Below are 22,819 nucleotides of genomic sequence, written 5' to 3'. Positions count from 1 at the left end.
GAAAACTTAGAAAATAAGGTTGCGTTCGATTGACCCAGTATTCCGGAAAAGGAATAAGCGGAATCGTTGTTAAATTTCTCTTTTTTAAGTAACTTGGAGAGCCATTTCTGCAAACGTTCGCTGACACATGAAAATTTGAGAGCCATTTCGTACTGCAGCAACTCCTTAATCCTTTTATGACGAATTTTTTGCCGGTCATCGTTGTATGTATTCCTGTTCAGGAATAGGGTCAATCGAACGCACCCTAAGATTACAACTTGAAGTACGTTTTAATCGTAACCATTTGAAATTTCCATCGAATGCAATCTTCACGAAAGTAACCGTGCCCAGTCAGAATAAAATCAAGTTTTGGGGTGTGATTTTAAAAATTGTGGTAAAAGTGATTCACTTGAGGAATTTCACAATTAACACTGAGGTTTGTACATACCGTGAATAAAAGATATTTGCATGATGGAAGTTGAGAAATTCAGCCAGAAAACAAAATAAAAAAAGTATTTTAATAAAAAACAAAACAAGAATTCTGGACGCACAGCTGGTCTCAAGGGACTCACAGGTTGTTTCAAAAGATTTCGATATCGGATAGGCTCGATTTCCAGCCGCTGTTCAGGAAACGAGCCCGCGCTCCTCCCCCGAAAAGTCTCTTCTCGGGGAGGAACAAAGACCGGACTCGAGAGAGCGGCGGAAAACCAGCCTAGATATCGGATAGGAACCAGAATTGTAGAATAAGTCTTGTGGAGTGTCTTCAATTTACTACTTCTAAACCATCGTTTTGCTAATATGTTGCCAATTTACAGTGCTACTGGTGGTCGGATTAAGCACATCAATCTTTATAAAAAAAAAATATATATATATATTGCCTCAAGCCGACTAACTGCTGGCGTTCAAATTGCAAAATAGTCCGCAGTTAATTCTTCCTTCGGCGCGTCTTACGAACGCTTGCCGTCTTCCACCGAACGCTCTGCAGAGAGAGAGAGAGAGAGAGTAAGTAAATGGAAGCGCTTACGTTTTCAGTGTGGCATTTCTCATACTGTACATAACCTAATTGGACACAAAATCTCCATTTTTTCGTTTATCTTCTTGCAACTAAAACCATGACTCACGCCTTTGTGACTCGGTAAGTTGATTAGATGCTTTGTTGTACGGACCACTATACGATCTTCGTAAACAATTAATTAAAGCTGAGTTTAACCGTGGTGGAAGACTAATGCGTCAGTGTGGTAAATTTGACTCTGACGTCACATCACTCCAAGTGGGAGGTAACTTCACTGGATAACAACAGAACATCAAGTTAACTTTAGTATCATCCATCGCACAGCGTTCTATCAGCAATACTTTACTGCTAGAACCAGCCTTCAAACTGAAAACTTATGGTAGGTGTTCATTCCCTACACTGCTCCATTATTCTGGAATTCTGGAATTTATCATGGCCAGACCACATTTACATTGTTTAGGGTAGAACAAACTGAAGAATTTCTCTTTTTCCCAACTTTTTAATAGTCAATAGTTTATAATTTTACGCTTCATATCCACTGATTGTATGTAAGATGATATAAAACCGTTGGGAAAAAGCGCAGTAGAAATTCCTTATCATTCAATTACTCCCGCAGCCAGTTGATCGAGGTAGCCATGCAGAGAGCGGGTTATCAGCCTCATTCCCAGGCCTAATCCCGCTTGTCTTCCCGAGCAGTTCAACGGGTGACCAAGGACGGGGCTAACTGGTTTTATCTTTAATTTATTAAAATCCAAAAAGGGAAAATTTTCAACACCATAAATGATTCAAAGAAAAAACAAAGAAGTTCCATGGCAGTGCCTCACAGCGTTTTTTTTTTTCATAATGTATCAGTTATTCAAACAATCCTACGCCCTAAAATTGGTCGTATGTCCCCCGCATAGAGAAGGAGTCAATTTACGGGTAAATTGTATCCTTAGCATTTTTTTATTTTTTGATGCAAATTTTATTTATTTAAGTTTATTTACAGCTTCATTGCTTAATTAATTACAACTTTCAACTTAAATAAGTTTCGGGAAAAAAAAAAACATACAAAAGATCAACTCCTTTTCTCCTCCCCCCAGCGCTTTTGGGGAGCAGGGATGGCGCAATGGTGAAAGCACTCACCTCCCACCAGTGTGGCCTGGGTTGACGCCAAATGTGGGTTGAGTTTGTTGTTGGTTCTCTTCCTTGCTCCGAGGGTTTTTCCCTTGGTTCTCCGGTTTTCCTCCCTCTACGAAACGAACATTCCTAAATTCCAATTCGACCTGGAAACAGGGGACGAAAGAGCCCCTGAGTGGAAGCCACTAAAATTTCCATTTACTGAATTATTTTATTTAATTTTATTTTGTTAGCTTCTTCGAGTAACAGCCAGTATCTATTTTGGAGTGAGTAAAACGATCACTTGAGTGGGGCCTACTTTGTACATCGGCCTCTAATTGGTAGAACCATAACACACGCCATCAATTAGCCTCGCATTCAAGAAAATTAAAGGCAACAATTACTTCCAAGTCTATTTCTGTTTTCGAAGATCGTTTTCGAGTCTTTAAAGAGGATATTGCTCTCGCTAGGACAGTTTGATCTGTTCGGGCTCAACTTTCGCCGAAGTTTCAAGTTGCGGAAAATATTAGCGCAGAGAATCCTTTTCTCGAATTAACCAGCTGCTTTTAGCTTTTTAGTTTTTTCCGAAAATTCTTGCTGAGCTTATTTCGCAATTGGAACAAGATATTTTGGCCCTCTTCGAAAAAAAAAAAAGAAAAGAAAAACAAACAAACAAACTAATTTTCGTATGTTACCAAGTATGATGCGAAGAAACTTTTTGTCAGATTAAAATCCGAATTTCTGGGGCGATTTTAGGCCTTTCGAACAGATTTTTGCCCAAAAGAATCCTTGGATGCCACTGGCGTTTGACAAACTGAAGTTTCTTTATAAACAGTTTCTCAACTCGTGAATGAAACAGTGGATTATAAATAAATAAATAAAATCTACGAAGAATTTTACTTTCTCAAGGAAGAATGAAGAGCAAACCAAGGGTTTTTATGTAAATTCAACTATATGTAGAAACCATTGAACAATAACCGAAAATTTTAAGTTATTACTGGTAGCTGACTTCATCGATTTTTGACTTGCTAATCAAGTAACATATGACAGACAACATTTCACATTTCAAATGAAGAATTTCTGACCATAAATTAGAAAGTTACAGTCTAAGAGCAGCATTGTGCAATTGCTTCACTCCCTTTCTTACATTTACCGATCAAAACTGCGATTCATATCAAAGTTAAGCTAAGTTACTGGTGCCAAAAGTAAACGAGGATACTTTAATAAAATCCGGCTGCAGATGAATTGATTTTCGAAAGCCATTAACTAAGCAAAATGAATAAATTAAGTTATTCAAAATGTGTTGGAGGGCAAACAAGCTGGAAACATGTTTCCTGAACTGTTTCTCAAGAGGAACTTTACGTCGCAAAAACCTATTACAGACTTTTGACCAGCGATGATTCGGCTGACTTTTCTCTTGGGTAAGTCCAGTTCTTAAAACAAATACGTATATATAAGTCGAAAAGTAAAGTGCATTGCATGATATATTTTCGCCCGCGAGGTTTAATTTCTATTCAGGCATATCGTACATCGCGTGCGCTTAATATTTTAAACTGTCCAAGTGTTTAAATGCCTTGAATTTACGCACGTAAATTTCCATTGCGTATCTCGTTCTTTTTTTCATTATTCTTACTATTTCTACTGCCTAAATCAATACATGTTACTGCATTAAGGTTTCTAAAATGGTATCTGGAGATCGCGTGTTTCATCTGTTGTCTGCGGTAGCGAAATATCAATTTTGGCAGCCCGAAATTTTTAGTTAAATTTCACTTTGTAACAAACGAAATTTAGTGGACGCCCAGTGACTATGATAACATGAAAGATTATTGAGCACAAATTAGAGTACTGTCTTCACGCCTGTAACCTGCCGCTCGAGTCACCATCACGTGGGATTCGTAAACACGCAATGAAAGATAGAAAGGAAGTTAGGATGGCAGTTGAAGAGAGTTCAACTGACGTTTTCGCGAAGCCGGAGAAGCCCATGGATAAATAATGCGATTGTTCTTAAAAGAAAATGGTGTACCGTAGGGACCGTCTTAAAATGATAGTTTCGATTATTAAAAATCCAGAGGATTGGAGAAATTTCGAAATAATTCGTAACCATGTAAACGTAACACTATGATTAAAAATGCAAAAAGATCCTATTCAGTTACAATACTTTTAAACATGAATGGAAACTCACATAATATTTGGCAAGTTATTAATGAAGAGTAATACGAAGCCGTATTATTGAAAAGAAAGATAGGAAAGTTTGTCAGTTAAATGTCTCGTCAATTCCGATTATCTGAGGAAATATCAAGCAGATTCCAACCGGTTGGCTCTTTTCACACGTGTGAGTTAGTTCACTGACAGAATTTTTCTTTTAACGCATTTTTTTACCACTTCTTAGGCGTATTCATTTTTATCACCACCATCACAAGTGAAACCATAAATCTTTTTTACGTGTGAAAGTATCTGCGTTCTGAATCCTTTACGTTCATCTACGTAAACTTTCGAAAACGGGTACGTCCGTGATGGGGCTTTTGCCAACGGGAAGCGCAAAGGACTGGGCACATTCTCGTCCCCAGAGCCCTCGCGGTATTTTTTTAATTGTTGCGTAACAGCTGACCAAAAGGTTGTAGGCACTGGGAACTTAAATCTTGGCCGTGGTCGAATGGTAAGCATGCGCAATGCCTTCATCCTCAGCCGCCGTCCACAAAGGTTTTTTAAAATTGCTTTAAATCTTCGGTGAATAAAATGTTATTTATTACTGTGTACAATAACAATCATTTCTAAAACTAAAAAGAGACGTCAAAGGATTTTGCTCCCCGTAAATCGCACTATGAACAATCCTGGCCTTTTCTTATCCGCAATATAGTCGGATTCAGAGGACGGGCTTATAGAGCGATCGACTGAAGCAAAGCAAGTCTCCCAGCTGGTGGGTGACTTCCTCACTAGAGACTGTTTTCAGTCGGACTTTTATACCCGTAGATTGTGAAGTCTAATTTTCTCGGCTGTCACTGATGAGATTGCTCACAAACTACGATGAAATCTTTTATCCTTCTGTAGAGGGATTTTTATTTGAATGTTGATCATAATTCGCGTTTGCTTTGGTTGGGCTTTACAACGCTCACGTGATTGGTTAGCAGATTTCGCGCCGCTTTCTCAGCCAGTAAGAACTGATCGAAACCAAAACCAAGATCTGATTGGTTCATTGCATTGTATTTCGTCTGTTGTGATTGGCCAAAGTAATATCTTTGGCATTGATTTTCCGACGCTTGAATGAAAACCACTTCAAACAGAATGTGTATACTTACCATATAAAACTTTCTTGCAATTTGCAATGTAATGGAAAATTGTTTACTTTCTTTAATATCCTAGGATTATGCGTGCTGCTGCAGGCATTGAAAGGTGAAGGTAGGTTTAACAGTTACTACGTTAGTTGGCAAAAGACAAGGAGAATGATAATAATACGGCTTTATTAACGTGTCTGAACGTAACTACTAGTTACAATCGTAGACTAATTGGGGGCACTTAGCTACATTTAAATATATCAGACTCTGCAATGATAAATTGTAAATTTTTCAGTTGAGCTTTTTACGAACTACTATCATCAGAACCCCGTCACCTAACCACCTGGCCATTTATGCGGCCAACTCACTGTGTACGTAGTGTTACTGCCAAATTCTTTGTATTCGAAGAATCAGAAGAAATTCTTGGTTTGTCTTTGTGAATTCTTTTATTAACAACTTGAACCCCTTAATAAAAATCTTTTAGGTCCCAATATCAACATTCATCCTCTAGCCGTTCTCAATAGTAGGGAGATTTTGCTGAATGCATTTTCACATGAATATGGTATCGATAATTTTTAAATTTGTACTTTGCTCAGATTTCAATTTTACGATAAATATTTGATAGTCATGGTTTTCAGATTTTTTGATGCAACAATATTTATTTGGGTCAGTCGAACGCGCGCGGTCCTCGAACGAAAGGTGTGGAGCGAGCGAGGAAACGGAGAATGGAGACTGGGGAGAAGTGAGCCTGACGCGACCTAAAGGCTTATGGGACTCGAGTAACGAAGCCTTCCCCGCGCGTTCACCCATTCGCACTTCGCATTCGCGAGTTCACTTGTTCGGCAAGAGGCCTCTCTTGACATGAGTTTAAAATCAAGCGACGATTGTTTTGCAGTGTACTATATTTTGTGACTTGTTCCCCCATGTCTGAAATAGCAGGTACGGGTCTATTGACAAAAAGCGTTCCACTTGATTCAGTCATCATATGATTCCTACTCTGCTACGTCGTTTTCTGTCCTACATTTTTCACCTTTGCGGCGTTTTGTATGCTACAATCGTTCTTGTTGTAGTTTCAGCAGCTGCTGGATCGTGCAAGACAGTCGGAAAACACAACATTATTCAACTGACCGGAAGTAATGGCTCGATCACCTTGCCTAACCCCTCAAACAACAGATCTTGTACTTGGATAATAACAGTTCCAGAAGGAAATGTCGTGAAGTTCAAGATAGCGTACTATGATTTAATGAACTCTATTCTTCAAGTTCGAAATGGTGAGAATGTCTCAAGCGAACTTTTGGAAAGTTTCACTGGCAGCGCTTTCAGACAGCCAGCGATGTTTTCCAGCGGTCGCCATCTTTGGGCTCGGTTCCAGTCCATCCACGAAAAATATGCCATGTTCGCCGCTCAGTTTGAGGCTGTTAATCAAAGTAAGGAAAAAAGATTACATTCGGGGAGGAGTTTCTTAGACGGGCTAACATGGACCAAAAGTAATTTGAAGTAGAGAATGGCTGATGATAATGGTTAAACGTAAAGTATTTCTTTTCTTCCTCCAGGAGTGAAATTATCGTTATCCTATGAAATGATTTTGCCATCGAGCAAAATGACGTTAGCACTGATGAACTTTAATTCCTTGGGACGTGGTATGGTTCCCTCTTGTAGGCACAACATCTGTATGCCCGACCTTCTCACTCGGCCAAAAAGTACCACAGACAACTTACACTTTTTAACTGCTCTTGTACTTTTGTTCCTAGCTGCCGTGGGATCTTGTTTCGGCCGGAAAGGCGAGGTTGTTGAACTGAGCAATGCCAAGGGACGGTTTTTCTCCCCTTTGTTTCCGAATGATTTTCCTCGCGGCATGAGCTGCACTTGGTTGATCACAGTACCTGATGGTCACTTCGCGAGACTGAAAATGAAGAAACTGCAATTAGATGACGATTGTCACTATTCCGCTCTTCACGTCCGAGATGGCAAAAAGTCATCCAGTTCTTTGCTAAAGAGGTTCTGCGGTCAGATGCAAGAGTACTCAGTGTTTTCCAGCGGTCGCTACCTTTATGTTCAGTTCACGTCCAAGAACGATGATTATCATGCGCCCGGCTTCGATGCTGTATATGAAGCGGTGAAGCAAAGTAAGAGCCATTGCTTTTAAAACAATCATATGCATGCATCAATTTTAAACTGGCTCTCGTCATTAAGTGACCGGCCGCATTCCAACTTTTTCAGTTAAAACCCTTTGAAGCAGTTATTAATCAAGCATAGACTTTATTAAAAAAAAAAAAAGCCATCAGAGCTTGATCATTGTGCCTGTCTGTCTCCTTTTACCGAGAAATCAAAACTGCCATGGGAAAAAGCAACACCGTATACGCCTTCCTGGAAGGTTTTGGGTAATTTGTGTTTGAAGGCTGAATGGTATGTTTGACCCAGCGGGCCAATTAATCCGGAAAAATCTGTCCAAATACGATAATTACTAAATATCCAGCATGACGTTTTTCTTGAAATAACGGAATAGGAAATGTTCTTGGATGTCGCATGTACCAAAAACAGTCTTGTTATTTTTCAAGTTCTCTGGAGTTTACACCGCGAGAAATCTAGCAAAGGTTATCCTTTTTATTCTTATTCCGGATTACGATCAATTTAAGGCGCTGAATTTAGTTATAAAAAGTTGCATAAAACACGAAATTGAAATGATTTGCACAGGGAAATCTTGATTATGCCCTTCCAGAGTATAACCATTATGCACAGAAAAAGGTCACTGAATCTTTCACCGGCCAAAACACTGATGCGGATATGACCCTTGAAACTTCTCACAGTGACTCAACTAAGGAGCTGTTTGCATGGAGGGAGGATGATCCGAGAAGGCGTTAAAAACTTTTCGTTTGCTTAACATGCAGAAATTTCGGCCGAAGTGGTTACCAAGTGGAGAAGGAAAAGAAGAATAACTTTCGGCCTTGAGCAGCTGATCGCCAGGCTGCCGCCATGTTTGTTCTTTTTTTCCCCTAGTACTAGGATCTTCCGAGCGAAAGTAGTTTACATGATACTAGGATCTTTCTAGTTCTAGGATCTTCCTATCTCTCAGCTAGGAAGTTCCTATCTCTAGGAAGATCCTAGCGCTAGGGCCATGTACAACTTTTTGCATGTAAACTGAATAGAAAAAAACATATGGCGCTAGGATGATCCGCCCTCTAGGATCTTCCTAGTGCTGGGATCGTCCTCCCTCCATGTAAACAGCCCCTTATTTTCCCCTCATTCAAGTTAGTTTCACGGAGGCGCGGTGGTGTAGTGGTCAACACGTCAGAATTTCTGTAGGGAGATCGGAGGGCTGATGTCTCGACACTGGGTTGGACCCTGCCCTGTCGTGTTGTGTCCGATACCAAGAGACTAACATACGACATATATATTACCGCGGGTAACCCAGCGATGGACTAGTAGTATTCCAGTCAGGGGGGAGTAACAATACTATAAATTGCCTCATGCCACGGGAAACGAGTTAAACTACGGCCTTGTTCATAGTATCTGTTTACAAATTTTTCTTGTCAGTGAATCTCTCGTAAGCTATTGATTATCTCTTACCCGGCTTTCCCGGCCGAGTCACAAGATTAGCTGATCACGAGAGATTCAACTGCTATAAACATGCAAATTCTCTTCAATGGTCTTCATATTTTTCCACTTGAGAGACGCTGCTCAACAATCAAGCATCTTAACCGATCATTTTCTGAATCTCATGACCAGTCTATAGTTCATCTTGAATTGATATTACACGAAGAAATTAGATATTGATCATTTGATTATTTTCAGTACCAGCTCCGTTCTCCTGCGGTACTGCCGACATACGCCACTTCTTGCTGGACAAACGGTCAGGGAAGCTGGCCAGCTGCAACTATCCCTTGCCTTGCGATAAACGCATCAGTTGCTTATGGCGGTTCAAGATATTCTCTGAATACAACGTCGTACTGTCATTTGATTTCTTCAACCTGTCGGATTCCAAGAATTGCAAAGATGACTATGTGGAAATTCATCGCAAAAGGTATTGCGGGTTAAAGAAACCTGACACTATTACTTCAGAAGGCTCGGACATGCTTGTTAAGTTCGAGTCCAGCGGGAAGACTACATACCCTGGATTCAAGGCCAGCTACAAATCAAAGAGTGAGTACTGCAGTTTTTTAATTAAGAGTCATAAGGAAATTGATAGAGAAAACTATTACCATCTACCATGACAAACTGCACTTTCATTTTATACCAAGATTAAAAACAGTAGGGTTGTATGATACTGAAGTGACGATTTCAATTTTGAAGACAGGTGAGAGTCGCGTCAAAAGCGGGAGAGTGGAGGGGAGGGGGAGGGGGAGGGGTGAAACGGGTAAGTAGGCTAACGTCAACTTTGGTTTTCCGGCACTTCCACTTCAATCGTGGAGGTGACACGAGCTCTTTTAACCAATCACAGAGCACAATCACTGGAAGCGCAATATACTTCCCCCCATCGATTCCAAAGAAATCCAACGGACTTGCAATGACTTCCGACGATCACATCGTCACTCCACATGTAAGCTTTGACCGTCAGTTATATCTCTTACGACTCCTGAGAAGACCATTTCGTGTAAAACAATAAAGATTGGTTGATTTTTTACGTGTTAATTAATAATAATTAATTATTAGGTTTTCTTAACTTTCCTTAATCTTAGTTGAATAGATTTTACTTTACATTTTTTGTTAGTCTCCCCAATTAGTAGGGCACTCGTGCTCGGCTATTCAGATTGAGACTTAAATAAAGTTGTTGTTGTTGTTGACTGATTGCGTAAAGGTCAATTTACACGCACCGATTTGTCGGTTCGACTAGTACGGTTCAAACGCATGGACAAACCGATTTCTTCTGATCCTCGCTGGTGGTCACAGGCTGCCCAAGCTCAAGCCGTGAGATGATCATCTCTCACGACTTGAGCTTGGGCGGCCTGTGTAGTGATCAAATTCGCCGCGATCGGCGTATTAATCCCTCAGTTTGTCGCTGGATATACCTTATAACCGCTTTTTTTATTGCTGTCTTTGGTTTCTTTCCAGGGACAACAGCCACTATTCTGAAGATCGTGGGGGTTTGTGTTGGGGGATTGACTGCCTTGTGTATCGGTACTTTCGCCTGCCACAAATGCATTAAACCCGCAGAGGATGAAGAAGAAGAAACGGGGATCACTGTGGCAAATGAATGTGCTCAGCCTTCGCATGACCGAGAAACTGTAATGTAGCCCCACCCTCCCCCTCCCCTGGCGATTAATTAGTGGAAGGTATGGTTGCACCGACCGAGCGAAGGACAATACTTACAAAAATACAGTCAACCCTCTCGTAAGCGACCACCCTTGGTGCACGACAAAGTGGTCGCTTACGGGAAAGATCAACAAAATAATCCTAATACTGGATTGATTAATTAATTGCATAAAAATATGACCTTATCAGCTAAAATTAGGCATGTAGAAACTAATTTATTTGATTTTTGACATGCAACAAGTTTCGGAAAAGTACAGTAGAGTGTACAGTACTTGTCAATGTGTCTCACGTTATACTTGAACTCAGCAGTCCGGGGTAGCGTCATTAAGTAACTTTTGTCACTTGTAAGTAATGCTTTACTAACGATCATACGTGATTATGTTGGGTGGACGCTTACCGGAAACAGAAAACAAAAGAATATGTGAGCATGTGGTGGCAGTCAACGTGGTCACTACGGTTCCTAACGTCATCATTGGCTATTTCGCATCACAACATTGGAGATGAGTCCGCCAAAGATTTCTTCGTGGTCATTTAAATCACGTGATAGCAGGCAGTCCTACCCAAAAAGTAAACACTTAATAAAAAATAAAGTTATAAACATGCAACATTACATTAATTTACCAGCTATTCTAGTTTTAAAATTTCCTTGATAAAGTACCTTTTTGCCAAAGAATCCACCTAAACTCGCCTATCTATCATATGCTTTATAACTGTATCTGATCCACCTACCAATTCAAATTGTACGAGGAAGCCTAATGCTTAAAGGTTTATAGCTTCTATTAGGTTTCCTCGTCACTTTTTATCATTTAATCCAATGCACCTTACTTGTATAGCCTTTGTTTTAATTTATATTTTAAGATGGCTAACCAACAATAAATTTATGACCTGACCAAATCACTGTGAACAAGACTCTAGCAGAGTCGAAGCTTACGACTTCACTTTCAATACGGCGTAGCGTACAAAAAATTAATAGTCAACCAAAATAAATTTATGGTCATGTTTTTTTAAAATAATGGACATTACACCAAGTTCAATAGTTTTTAAAGATAAAAGAACTAAAGGGAGGAAAAGAACTCAGGAATTATCCTTTGCTTAAAGGGGAAGTCTCATGGGGTTTTTGACCTGTTTGGTTAAAAATGGTGAAATAAGACCTTCACATAGCTACAAAACAATTCTAGAACAACGAGAGGAAAGAGATCAACTCAATTCTTGAAAAGAACAACTCGTGATCTGTTCTAGCGCATTTTGAAAACAAAAGTGCGAGGACTTGAAAAATGTTAGCCTAACATTTTTCAAGTTTCAATCCTTTCCAACCTAATCTGTCTCTAGCCAGAGACTCTAATTGACAGTTTTATTGCACTAGGGTGATAATTTATAACAAAACTAGGCAATTATTTTATGTTTCTGTTGACAGACAAACATTTTTGGCTTTTAAAATGATATCAAATTCGCGTGATACTTCCCCTTTAAAGACAAACTGAGGAGTGTCAAGTATTTATCATAAAAAACAAAAGCAACATAAAAAAAGAGATAAATACAAAATGGATGTGCTTTATTAAGTCAACGCCGAGGAAAAAGATAACAAAACGTAACAGTACAAAACAAAAATTACATTGTACAAAACAACTTCTACTTGTGTATAAGCTACTATGAGTTTTCAGCAAGGAATGTACGAATCCTAAGAAGCATCTCTCTTTTCACTTCATCAGGCACTAAAGCTGTGAAGAAAAAAAAATATATAACATTATTACACATTTGGAATAGATATCAATTACTGTGATTATCAATGAATGTTTCAATCAATGTTTAGTCTCAAAAATGTAACAAAAGTAGTGGCTTGCTTGCCCCTCAAAGTAGCTTCAGCTACTCAAGGCGGAGCAAGACGAACACAAGAAAATGACATGTACAAACTACTAAGACGTTTCACATGGTGGTACAGATTTAAAGTATTTCACAATAATTGTCTCATTTTAAAAGAAGAACCTAGATAGATAGTTAGATAGATAGTTTATTATCAAGAACCTTGCAGCCACAGGCTGAATTACGTTTGATTTACAATAAAATATATACTACAATAAAATACATGGCTAAGAAGAACAAATATAAAAGGACAAAAATATATAATCACAGAACCTGTGATTTATAAGTACAATGATTTTAAAGAAGAAAATAAGAAATGATAAGTACAAACTACCAAGACATTAAGCTTTACATACTATTAAATTATTAAGCTGCAGAAATAAAATACTATTGATATCAACTTAAATGGCTGTTTCATCTATTTTCACCATTACTTTAGAAAGCTACAAAACAACTCATTGGAGGTTATATACTCCATGTTAAGGTACCATATAGTCACCCAAATATCCTTTAATAATAATAATACCTTTATATACCCATGTAAACCTCCTTGTATACCCCTGTATACAGGGGTATTCATGGGTATACATGGGTATTCAGGGGTTTTCATGGGTTTCACATGGGTATACAGGGGTTTTCATGGGTGACTATATGTGGGTGACTATATGGTACCTTAACATAAATTACTTTCCCATTGGAGACCCCTCCGCTAACAAAAAAGGAAAATAAATAAATAAAAAATAATAATAGTAAACGTTCAGTTGTGCCAAAAATTATTATCTGGCTGTGGATGGACAGGACAGAAACGGAGTGAAACTTGTCCTTCCTTTGAGTTGTGGATGGTTTGAATCTCTTGAAAAATCATTTCATCTGACTTAAAGATAAGGGCTTTTTAGTTTCTAAAGAAAATGTGCTGTTGCGTCAGTGCGGGAGTGAAAACGAATATTTCATCAACTGAGTTCATGAGGTAATTTATTTATTTATTCATTTTATTTTATTAGCTTCGCCAACAGAAAGTGCGTTACAATAACGATCAACAACCTACAGAATACAATAAGAACACAATATGGCAGGGAACCTGCAACAGCGCAAGCCATAAAGAATTCAAGAGGGATAGCACTCGAAAAGTCAACCCTTGAATCTCTTTATGGTGGCGAAATTATCTTATCATCCTGGCGATGAAAACAAATATTCATTCAAAACAAAAAGAATGGTTTGTTCTCTGGTTGAGACAATCACTTGGCATCTTTCTGTTGGTGTTTAGGGGCATTGTGTGTAAGAGGAAAGATGGGCCAACTCTCACAGATAAGGATTAAAATGCCCTGTACTCATGTACAGGTCAGCTTGATCTCCTGGGTGAAAGCAATTTTTGATCTCTCCTCTACATTCAACTAAGATTTTAACCCCAAATTTACCCAAAATTCATTTTTTTAAATTCATTCCATGCTTTCTGAGTGCATTTTTGTGCATCATCTGGTATAGATGTTTAGCGAAACTAAAACAAACTGGTTGGTGTTGCAGAAACGCAGAGGTACACCTGTAACTGGGCGTAGGGGAGGTTAGTTGATTAGGGCCATTATTTGGAAGTTGGATAAATAAATAAATAAATAAATAACTTTAATAGTAACATCCTCGTGAAATCCGCATTACATTACTTACATACATTGGATCAATTTGGGCCCTAATTTTGAGTGGGAGAAGTGCATTGATGATAGGGGTGGGCAAAAAAGAAAAAAAAACCCTCTAGATTCTAGGTCTCCTGAAGTTGGCATCTCCACTAGTTTTAACTTCAGTACAGTTTTGACCCATAAAGGTAAAACTCCCCAGGACATAGGCATTTTTGGGGCTTCACTTTCAAGACACTAAACTTATAAGATAACTAGAGGTCTTCAAAAGACACTAAGACTTCCAAGGATTCCAAAAAGTTGACTGGAGGTCTCCTAAAGATTTGCATGGTGGAGCAAGTTACAGTTTAGCTTGCATAGCTGGCGGTATTGTCTGCATGCAAATATAAAGTTTTTGGAGTGGAGCCACCATGAACAGCATAAGCCACAGTAATGGATTTAAAATCGCCATTTTCTCCGTTCCTCTCACAACTTTGCTGCTTATTCTTTTGGCTCTGCCACCCAAACTTTGCCTTAATCCAACATCCTGCTAGCTATGTAGGTTAAATACAATTCAGGTAAGGTAAAATCAATATCATTGGCCACTAAGTTATGATTTTAACTGCACTGTTAAATACATTGTACAATATGTTTTGTTTTCCTCAAGAAATATATATTTACCAGTCATAAGTAGCATGTAAAGACATTTGATGCATCTGATAACAGGTTTGACAAATGATATCATCAAGATTTCAGAACTTCACCAGGGATTTGCAATTGGTTTTTACAGCTATAGTGGATTGAAGCTCTTCCTAGTTTTTATTGTGTATGAAGTGTCAGAACCTTGCTGACAGGTAGAGACTGCAGGAATTGTCACTTTCCTGGAACAAGTTTAAAAGGGTTACACTATATTGTGGTGTGGCATTTATACATTCATCAACAAATAAAAGAACTTTTGTCCCACCTCTTCCCGTTGGTGTTATCTCAGCGACTAGATCATCCACAGTTACATTTTCCAGACCTTTTTGTTTGATCACATCTGCAAACAAGATGTACAGTACTCATTGAATAGCCAGGCAGATGAGTAAAAAATGTTGATCAAGTACCATGTAACATGAAAATTTTGCGAGAGTTTTCTCTTTTGGATTGGCGATGTTTTGGGATTTGAGGGAGCAAATTTTTGTGGTTTGAGATGACTGAAATTCCTGCTAGGAACTAATTTTTACGATGCTCTGTTCAAGCAGCAGAACATTTAAGTGGAAGAAACCTTAATATTTTCAACTTTTATTGTACATTATGTTGAGTCACCATTCACTCTACTTACATATTAGAGACATATCACTGGAGTACCTTACTGTGCAAATGGACTGGACAACAACAAAACAAAAAGCCTACCCCTACCATGCACAACCAAATACTGTTTCATTAATACTGTTTGCCACGACCTGTATTACCATATATTATTTTACAAGAAAGCAGTTTGAATGTTTGAATTACCATAGCTCAAGCCTTTCAGAGGCATACAGAGGGGCTTTCAAGTAAAAGGTTCAGTGTACAACTTAGAGACCCAACCGGGAGCGGTCTGCTAAAATGCAAAACTATGCCCTACTGTAACACAATGAGACAGACTCAGTCGATAATAGTAACACTCTCTTGTTCAGTTAAAGTTTCAAGAATTAAAATATATTCTGTGCAGGCCCCACAGAAGGGCCACTAGAGCATAGTTGGTCTGCTGCAAGATTCGAGTTTGTGCGTTCCTTCAGATGACCAATTCGTGCCAATTTAATGTAATGAATTGCTTTACTCTTGACAGCTCTAGCTGATTTTTCCAATGCAAATTCATGTTTATGTTCTTGTCTTCCAATGTATATTGCCCAAGTGGCATGAGCCTATTAAAAGTGGAGTTTTTAATTTTACTGAAGGGAGTTAATTTTTGCAGTGTTTTATTTTGCGGGTTTTTTTCTGTGGGAACTAATTTTTGCTGATCAAGGTCAATCCACAAAAAATGGAACCCGCAAAATTTGCATGCTGCATGGTATATATTGTGACATTTCACAAAGGAAATCTCATCATCATCATCATCATCATTTATTTATTTGCCTTAATAAAAAATAGAAGAAATGATTGAATTTACAGTAATGGCAAGGAGACCTCAAGAAACCACCAGGCTTATAAGGGAGGCCACCTCGGATATCATTGATAAGTAGAAAATATGGTGCTGCATAAGTGCGGCTTGGTCAATTCCCTAACCTACTAACCAACTGTGCATTGATGGCAATGATGAACGGGGACTTAACATCACCTACAATCCATCAATCATCTTAGGCCATCCCAATAAAATGTTTCGTTTCCCATCTGCCTGTCTCTTGTGATGGTGGGTCGGTCGATCAGGCAAAAAAAATAAAATAAAATAAATAAAAAGAATGAACACTTGAAGGGGACTGGGTTCCAGAGAAGGCTGGGCTGCTAGGTAAGAAAGCCTGGTTACAAAGTCAACTCGAAAACCTGGTCTTTTTGTTCATTATTCGTAGTATCAATGTCAATAAAAGACAAGGACATCACACCATACCAATTGTTGTTAATAAAACAAGATCGTGTGCTTGTAAATTAAAGTATTTGCTTCTTTGACTAGTGAATCTGGATTTTTTTTTTTACTTTTCGAAAAAAATGGGCCGGTCGGGCAATGGGAAACAAAACATTTTATTGGGATGGCTTTACAAAACACTGTTAAACGGTTCGAACACAGTTTGAACATTTGGCTCAACATGTGTTCAACACAGTTGTTGAACTAAATGTCACGGGCACTTAAACAGGTCGTGAACATTGTTGAAAGTGTAAAAAAAAATAATGTTGAAAGCTTGTTGAAAGTGTGTTGAATAAAATTTAAATTGGTTTAAACTTTCATTCAACATCGATTTCACATTTTTTTTGTTCTTGAAAATGTTGAATGGCGTTGAAACCGTTTGAACCACAGGTCACCAAAACGTAAGTGACACAGGCTACCATGCAAGCGTGATTTAAGAGTTTGTATGGAGTTAAAATTAAATTGAAATTTAGACAACAATTTTCCCTAAAAATCCCACAAAAAATATACTTAAATCTGAAAAAACTTTTTTTTTTTTATTATTATTTTATTATTATTCCAAACAAAACACTACTTACAAACAAAGTACATTACTTTTAACATTAGTTACAAATCACTTACACTACAATACTCTTTTACTTTCACTTTTTTAACAGATGTAGGGGAAAAAAAAGAAAAGAGGCAAAAGTTTCATTAAAGCAAAACAAAGAACAATGTATTACTGGTCATTGAAAAAAAAAAAAAGTATATAAAAAACTTGAAAATGAGCATGAAATAAGACATAAATAAACAAGTGCGAAAAGGACAATTATTAAGTGTACTCTTATTTGATCTAGCTTGAGAAGGTCTCCGACGTTTTATTAGATTAGATTTGCAAAATAAGTAGCAAAAGGCACGCACCTTAACCGTATTTAGAATTGTCATATATCTTAAGTTAAAGGTGATCAAGGAGAGGTTTCCATTTTTCAGGAGGGTGGTTGGAACCGTTTTTCTCAATTTCATAGGTTTTCTTTAGAAAACGTAGAAATTGTGGAAAGTTGGGAATTTCGTTTTTCATTTTACAAAGCCATATCTGCTCATCAAACAGCAAAAATTAATTTGGAGCTTAGCATCTGAGGTGTCAGGGCTAAGGCCTAAGGCAGTGATCATGTCAAGGTTTTCGTTCTGAATTAGTGAGCCAGCACGTAGCCAGTTGAATATACTTTTCCAAAAAAGAGAAGTTAACGTGCAATTCCAGAAAATATGAAGCAAAGTTTCGGTTTCTCCTCCACAGAAAGTGCAACGATCGTTATCTCTAGCTGAAATTTTAAATAGAAAGGAGTTTGTTGCAAGACGTCGATGGAGAAGTTTGAATTGGAAAATAATAATCTTGGTGCTTTTTGTGCACGTTCTTGCCAGTTGAAAAGTTTTTTTCCAATCAATTTCATCTTCTAGTTTACAATCGTTCTGCCATTTCACTTGAGAACTTAGCGGCTTCTCACTCTTAAGTGCTACAAGGTTTCTATAAACTAAGTTGCTGGGTTTTTTCGTCACCAAGAATGATTTGTTGAAAGGCTTGACATCTTCTTTTTCAATATTGATTATATTGTTTTTGAATCGTTCCCTCAGGGATTTCAGTGTTGAGATGATTCCGTTAAAAGCGAGAAAGCAGGGTTTAAGTGAATATTTGGTTTGGAACTCTTTATAGGAAAGGAATGTGGTTGGGTTTTTCTTAAGGTGCTCTATCGACAAAATTCCTTCCTTGAGCCATTGTCGAATAAAAACAGGTTTGCGATCAATTCTAATCAGAGAATTATTCCAGAGAGGTTGCTCATTGTAATGTTGCAAGGAGAGTATATTGTCGGTATGATTAACCTCAGCCCAGATCTGCAATATCTCATTGATGAATGTATCGGAAGTTTGGAAAGAGCGCTTAGTATCTGTCTTGTCCAGGTTGCCTAGGAACACCGCCTCTCCACCATATCTACTGAGTTCCAAATCGAAGAAAAGTTTCCATTTTCCTAAATTTGTTTTATCGAGATATTTTTTGATCCAAATAGTTTTCAAGGATTTATTAAACGAGAAAAGATCAATCATTTTCAGGCCGCCGTTACTGTACTCATTGATCAAAATATTTCTTTTAATCTTATCTGGTTTCCCATCCCAGAGGAAAAGATAGAAAGCATTGTTTATTTTTCTAATAGCTTGGTCATTTGTTTGGTCATTTGTTTATATTCCCTTGTCATGTTAATGCAAACCTAGCTTAATTATACCATCTTGCAGGCTAACTGATGAACAAAATAATGTTTTACGCGTTACTGAAAAAGGCCACAACAAGGTCAGATGGCTGATACTGAACTGCACTTAGCCGGGAGGGGGTGTGTGTGGTTTGTTAGGTGCCAAAGGCTTCCCGTGGATTTCCCCGGCTGGGCACATTTTAGTACTCGTGCCTAGGTTTGACCGTGAGTTTGTTCCAACATTCCAGCGACACGGCTCGCTCGGTGGCAAAAATGGCACCCGATTTGAAATGAACTTTGTTTTCAACGAAGGCCTGTGTCTCAATAAATAAACTCCTCCGTAAATGAGTTACCCAGGAGGGACCGCACATCATCCTTCTTGCCATATGGTGAGGCAGGTAAGCGAGAGCTTAAGTTTCAAGCAAATTTTAGCGAGGTTTCCTTAAATGACGGGCCAAATTTCATTGAAATTCGACTTGTAGTTTCCTACCTTTCCATTAACATAATACAGTGATGCACGTGGACCAGCTGCTGAGAGATAAACCGCTCAAAACAGCGTTTGGAAGCACTGAAGAGCATTGAAAACACAGCAAAACACACTGGGCAAGTTTTTTCAGACTTAAAGGGCATGTAAACCCCCAAACACAAGTTTACCTCATATTATGTAAAAAGTGGTGCTAAAAACAGTTTTGCGACTTATTCTTGCCAATTTGAAATATTTAAGGAGAAAAACGACATTTACTGTGGGAAGTTCACTTCCGGTTAAAACAATAGCGAGTTCTTGTGACGCCAGCGGTTGAACACAAACATTGCGCAATTGAGAATACCACTGTAATTATCATGGCAGCGAGAGAAAATAGTAGCAGTTCGGAGGAGATTTTATCCGATGAAAACAGCTCGAATGAATGTCATTTGTACGACAGTGATGTGGGTGAAGTGTCAGAAACTGGCGTGGATGTCCATTTCGCTTTGAGCCACGCAGAGTTCGGCGTGATATGCAGCCTGAATCAAACGAAGAAGACGGCGAAAGCGAGACGAATCGTCTTGGAAAGACAGACTGGTAATTGTTTGGAGTTGTGATTCATTCGCATTTATATGATTGTTACGCCTTTGAAAGACTGAAATTGAGTTTTTCAACTGAAAGTTACCGTGAATCTTGTTTATTAATGCTGTTGTTTTTCTCTTGTTATAATAGGTGCGAACCAACGACTCACAAGAGCGTTCGCTGTGTAGAAATCGGCCAAATTTTGCAAAAGGTAGAGGACCAGAAACCAGCAGTACAAATGCGCTGTATAACCAAGCATCCAGGATTTCGGTCTCATTGCCTTGATGTCTGGGCTCTTAAAACTGCGTATTACGCATTCCGACAACAGCATGGCGCAGACAATCGTACAGGACATGAATTTATTTACTTTGTACACTTATCACATTACCTTTCTCTGTGAACAGCGCACTGTAAAATCACAAAGTTAATAGGGAATCGCACAGTTATCAGTTATTCCTTTTGTCTCTTGTAGAAAATTTCGTTACATTGCCTACAGACAACTCGTTCGTTGGTGTTGGGGCTTAATCTTGGCAGAAATGTGATGGTTGCGCTCCTGTCCAGTGAGGTCATTTCTAGCGGATTTTGGTTCTTCGTACACGGAGTTAACGCGACCAAACATACGAAAAAGACAAATAAAACCTTTTTTTTATTATTTATAACAGATTGCCCTGATTTTATGCCGTTTTTGAGTTCGATTCCAACTTTCAATTTACAAGCGTCTCTTACTGTCTTGACGTTATTTCCGAAGCGACTGCGAATTTTGTCTCTCGTGACCTCTTACTAGATTTCCCAGCCGTCTGCTCTATTTCCTCGCTTTCCATTGTTCGCTTACGCATTTCTGACAAGGCTTTCTGCTGCGGCGTTTGTTGAATTGTTGGTACAACACTGGGAATTAAATCCGTCTACTTTTTAAAACCCATTTCTCATATATATACACCCTTGAAGCAGTCCGATGGGAAATAAGCGCCACAAATTACTGAAAGTTTTGTCGGCTCTATAAAATCATCCCGCATCAAGACTTGAACAAATTTAATCCACTGTCGCCTTGACTGAAGTCTCTCGGAAACTTACACGTGGAATATCCTGTTTTGTTTGAATGCCACAAAACTGGACAACACAGTGCTTTACCATATTGGAATAAGAGCATAGACCCAATGCAAAAATGGCTGACATTTTAATATTTTTTTCTTCTACATTCAAATTATCCTCACTAGCCTCGTTCTTGAGTTCAGATATCAAAAGAATATTTTACCTTGGACAAGGCTAGTGAGGCTAATTTGAATACAGACAAAAGAATATTAAAATGTCAGCCATTATTGCATTGGGTGTATAAATCAATATTTGCTGAAATTTATGTAGACACGTGCATATTACAAAAGGTCGGGAAGGGAGAATTTTCACTTCCTGTCGGCAGAGATCCACTCGTGACGTCACGGAAAAGATGGCGTAATCAAAATGGCGGGCGCTTCGAATTTGCAGCGGCCTTTTCCAACCGAAAACGCGCTCGTTTTAAAAAAAGAGTTACAGATTCTGCATCCTGAAAATGTGTGCTTTATGACCATGTGACCAGAAAAATTCGCATTTTGGAGGTTTACATGCCCTTTAAGTAAATTTTTTGTGGGATTTTTAGGGAAAATTGTCTAAATTTCGATTTAATTTTAACTCCATACAAACTCTTAAATCACGCTTGCATGGTAGCCTGTGTCACTTACGCTTGGTGACCTGTGTTTGAACACTCCATTCATCCAACATTTGCCCAACATCTGAACATCAACTTTTGTTGAACGAATGTTGAGCAAATGTTGAAACCGTTTAAATGGGCTTTTGGTCTAACACCATCCAACACAGAGTGTTAAACTTTCAAACACTCTTGGACCAAGAAAAAATGATGTACAATAATGTCACAGCATTTCACCCTGGTTTACAGCCAGTACATGCATGTAAACAATGTTTTACACTGCAATTTATCAATTAAAAAAATAGAATTCCTCATACCTTTACAGTGACTCCTTAATTTGTCACGCCAACCACATTCTATAAGCCTGGTTCTTAAAAGTTCTTTTAACCTACGAAACAGAGTAACATACAAGTTATTAAACTGACACCAAACTCACTACCGTCAGCAGAGCGTTGCTTTCTGGCGAGTCTCTGGTATTTCGCGACGTTGGCTTGTAAACAATTGCAAGCCACGAACGAAACGTGAACGACAGTCAACGACTACGTACACGCTAAAAGAATTGCCAGCCAGAAAGAAACGCTCTGCTAGCAGGGTACAAACTCAAGACCCAGCTCATAAGTCTCGAGCGCGCTCTGAATTGCAAGTTACATGTATAGCAATCTGTTTACCTCTCTCGTTCCCCAGATTCCACCAACTTTTGGTTTATTGAAGCCGACAACTGACTGTCTTTTATTCTCCTATAACCATAAAATTCGAGATAAAAACGCAAACAAACAAACAAACAAACAAACAAATACATTGAATTGTAAGTTGAAGCAAAAACTTATACTCACTCCACCATGTTGGGGTCCTTGCTCGCTTTTGTCACCAGCGTCATATAACAAAATCACAAAATCATTGTCTCGCCCCAGGCTCTTTGCAGCAATTGTTTTTCGTCATGTAAGCAACACTGAATGATCGAAATTAGCCACTCTTCTGTCCCCTTAGTTCTCCGAGGATTAAAATATGTGAATAAACCTACAACGTTAGGCGGCGAGCAGTCTGTTTCGTCTTCTAAGTTCTGTAGCGTGCGCAATAGATGTAGCGAGCGGCGAAGCCGGGAGTCACGAGAACGTGGGAGCCGGCCGGCGCGGAGGGAAGAAAGAAGAAAGAGAAGAAATTGGAAAGGTTCTTTTTCCTCCTTCTGCCCAATCCCTCCTCGTTAACTATTTTAATTTGCAC

General features: G+C 38.7%; 2 protein-coding genes, 1 long non-coding RNA gene and 1 pseudogene across 6 annotated transcripts; 3 read left to right on the top strand and 1 right to left on the bottom strand.

The window, feature by feature from the left end:
* Positions 1 to 3,218: 3,218 nt before the first annotated feature.
* On the top strand, positions 3,219 to 11,993 carry LOC146478096 (dorsal-ventral patterning tolloid-like protein 1). 3 transcript variants are annotated; one of them, XM_085112858.1, is made up of 6 exons: positions 3,219 to 3,510; positions 5,450 to 5,485; positions 6,432 to 6,788; positions 7,113 to 7,487; positions 9,154 to 9,501; positions 10,411 to 11,993. In XM_085112858.1, the coding sequence occupies exons 1-6, from the start codon at positions 3,486 to 3,488 to the stop codon at positions 10,590 to 10,592; spliced, it is 1,323 nt and encodes a 440-aa protein (XP_084968984.1). In that variant the 5' UTR covers positions 3,219 to 3,485; the 3' UTR covers positions 10,593 to 11,993. The 3 variants fall into 3 exon arrangements, with proteins under 3 accessions (XP_084968984.1, XP_084968983.1, XP_084968981.1); XM_085112857.1 differs by lacking the exons at positions 3,219 to 3,510; positions 5,450 to 5,485 and adding an exon at positions 5,930 to 6,060 and having other exon boundaries at positions 6,126 to 6,788; XM_085112855.1 differs by lacking the exons at positions 3,219 to 3,510; positions 5,450 to 5,485 and having other exon boundaries at positions 5,930 to 6,788.
* Positions 11,994 to 12,142: 149 nt separating this feature from the next.
* Positions 12,143 to 22,508, bottom strand: LOC146478093 (transcription and mRNA export factor ENY2-like). The gene is made up of 5 exons (XM_085112879.1): positions 22,432 to 22,508; positions 22,267 to 22,335; positions 21,916 to 21,986; positions 15,040 to 15,114; positions 12,143 to 12,329 (listed from the first exon to the last, which is right to left on the bottom strand). Exons 1-5 carry the CDS (start codon positions 22,473 to 22,475, stop codon positions 12,259 to 12,261), a joined length of 330 nt encoding a protein of 109 aa, XP_084969005.1. The 5' UTR covers positions 22,476 to 22,508; the 3' UTR covers positions 12,143 to 12,258.
* LOC146478095 (uncharacterized) lies at positions 12,799 to 14,086 on the top strand. The gene is made up of 2 exons (XR_014865260.1): positions 12,799 to 12,935; positions 13,172 to 14,086. It is a non-coding gene; the product is annotated as an uncharacterized LOC146478095 (long non-coding RNA).
* LOC146478094 (uncharacterized) lies at positions 19,572 to 21,062 on the top strand (annotated as a pseudogene). Its single transcript, XR_014865193.1, has 2 exons — positions 19,572 to 19,935; positions 20,071 to 21,062. The product of XR_014865193.1 is annotated as an uncharacterized LOC146478094 (transcript).
* Positions 22,509 to 22,819: the final 311 nt, after the last annotated feature.

Source organism: Pavona decussata, unplaced genomic scaffold (genome assembly GCF_977016875.1).
Source record: "Pavona decussata unplaced genomic scaffold, jaPavDecu1.1 SCAFFOLD_67, whole genome shotgun sequence".
NCBI classification, from domain to species: domain Eukaryota; kingdom Metazoa; phylum Cnidaria; class Anthozoa; order Scleractinia; family Agariciidae; genus Pavona; species Pavona decussata.
Note: the sequence above shows the minus strand (reverse complement) of the source record. Positions and strands in the feature narration are given on the sequence as shown.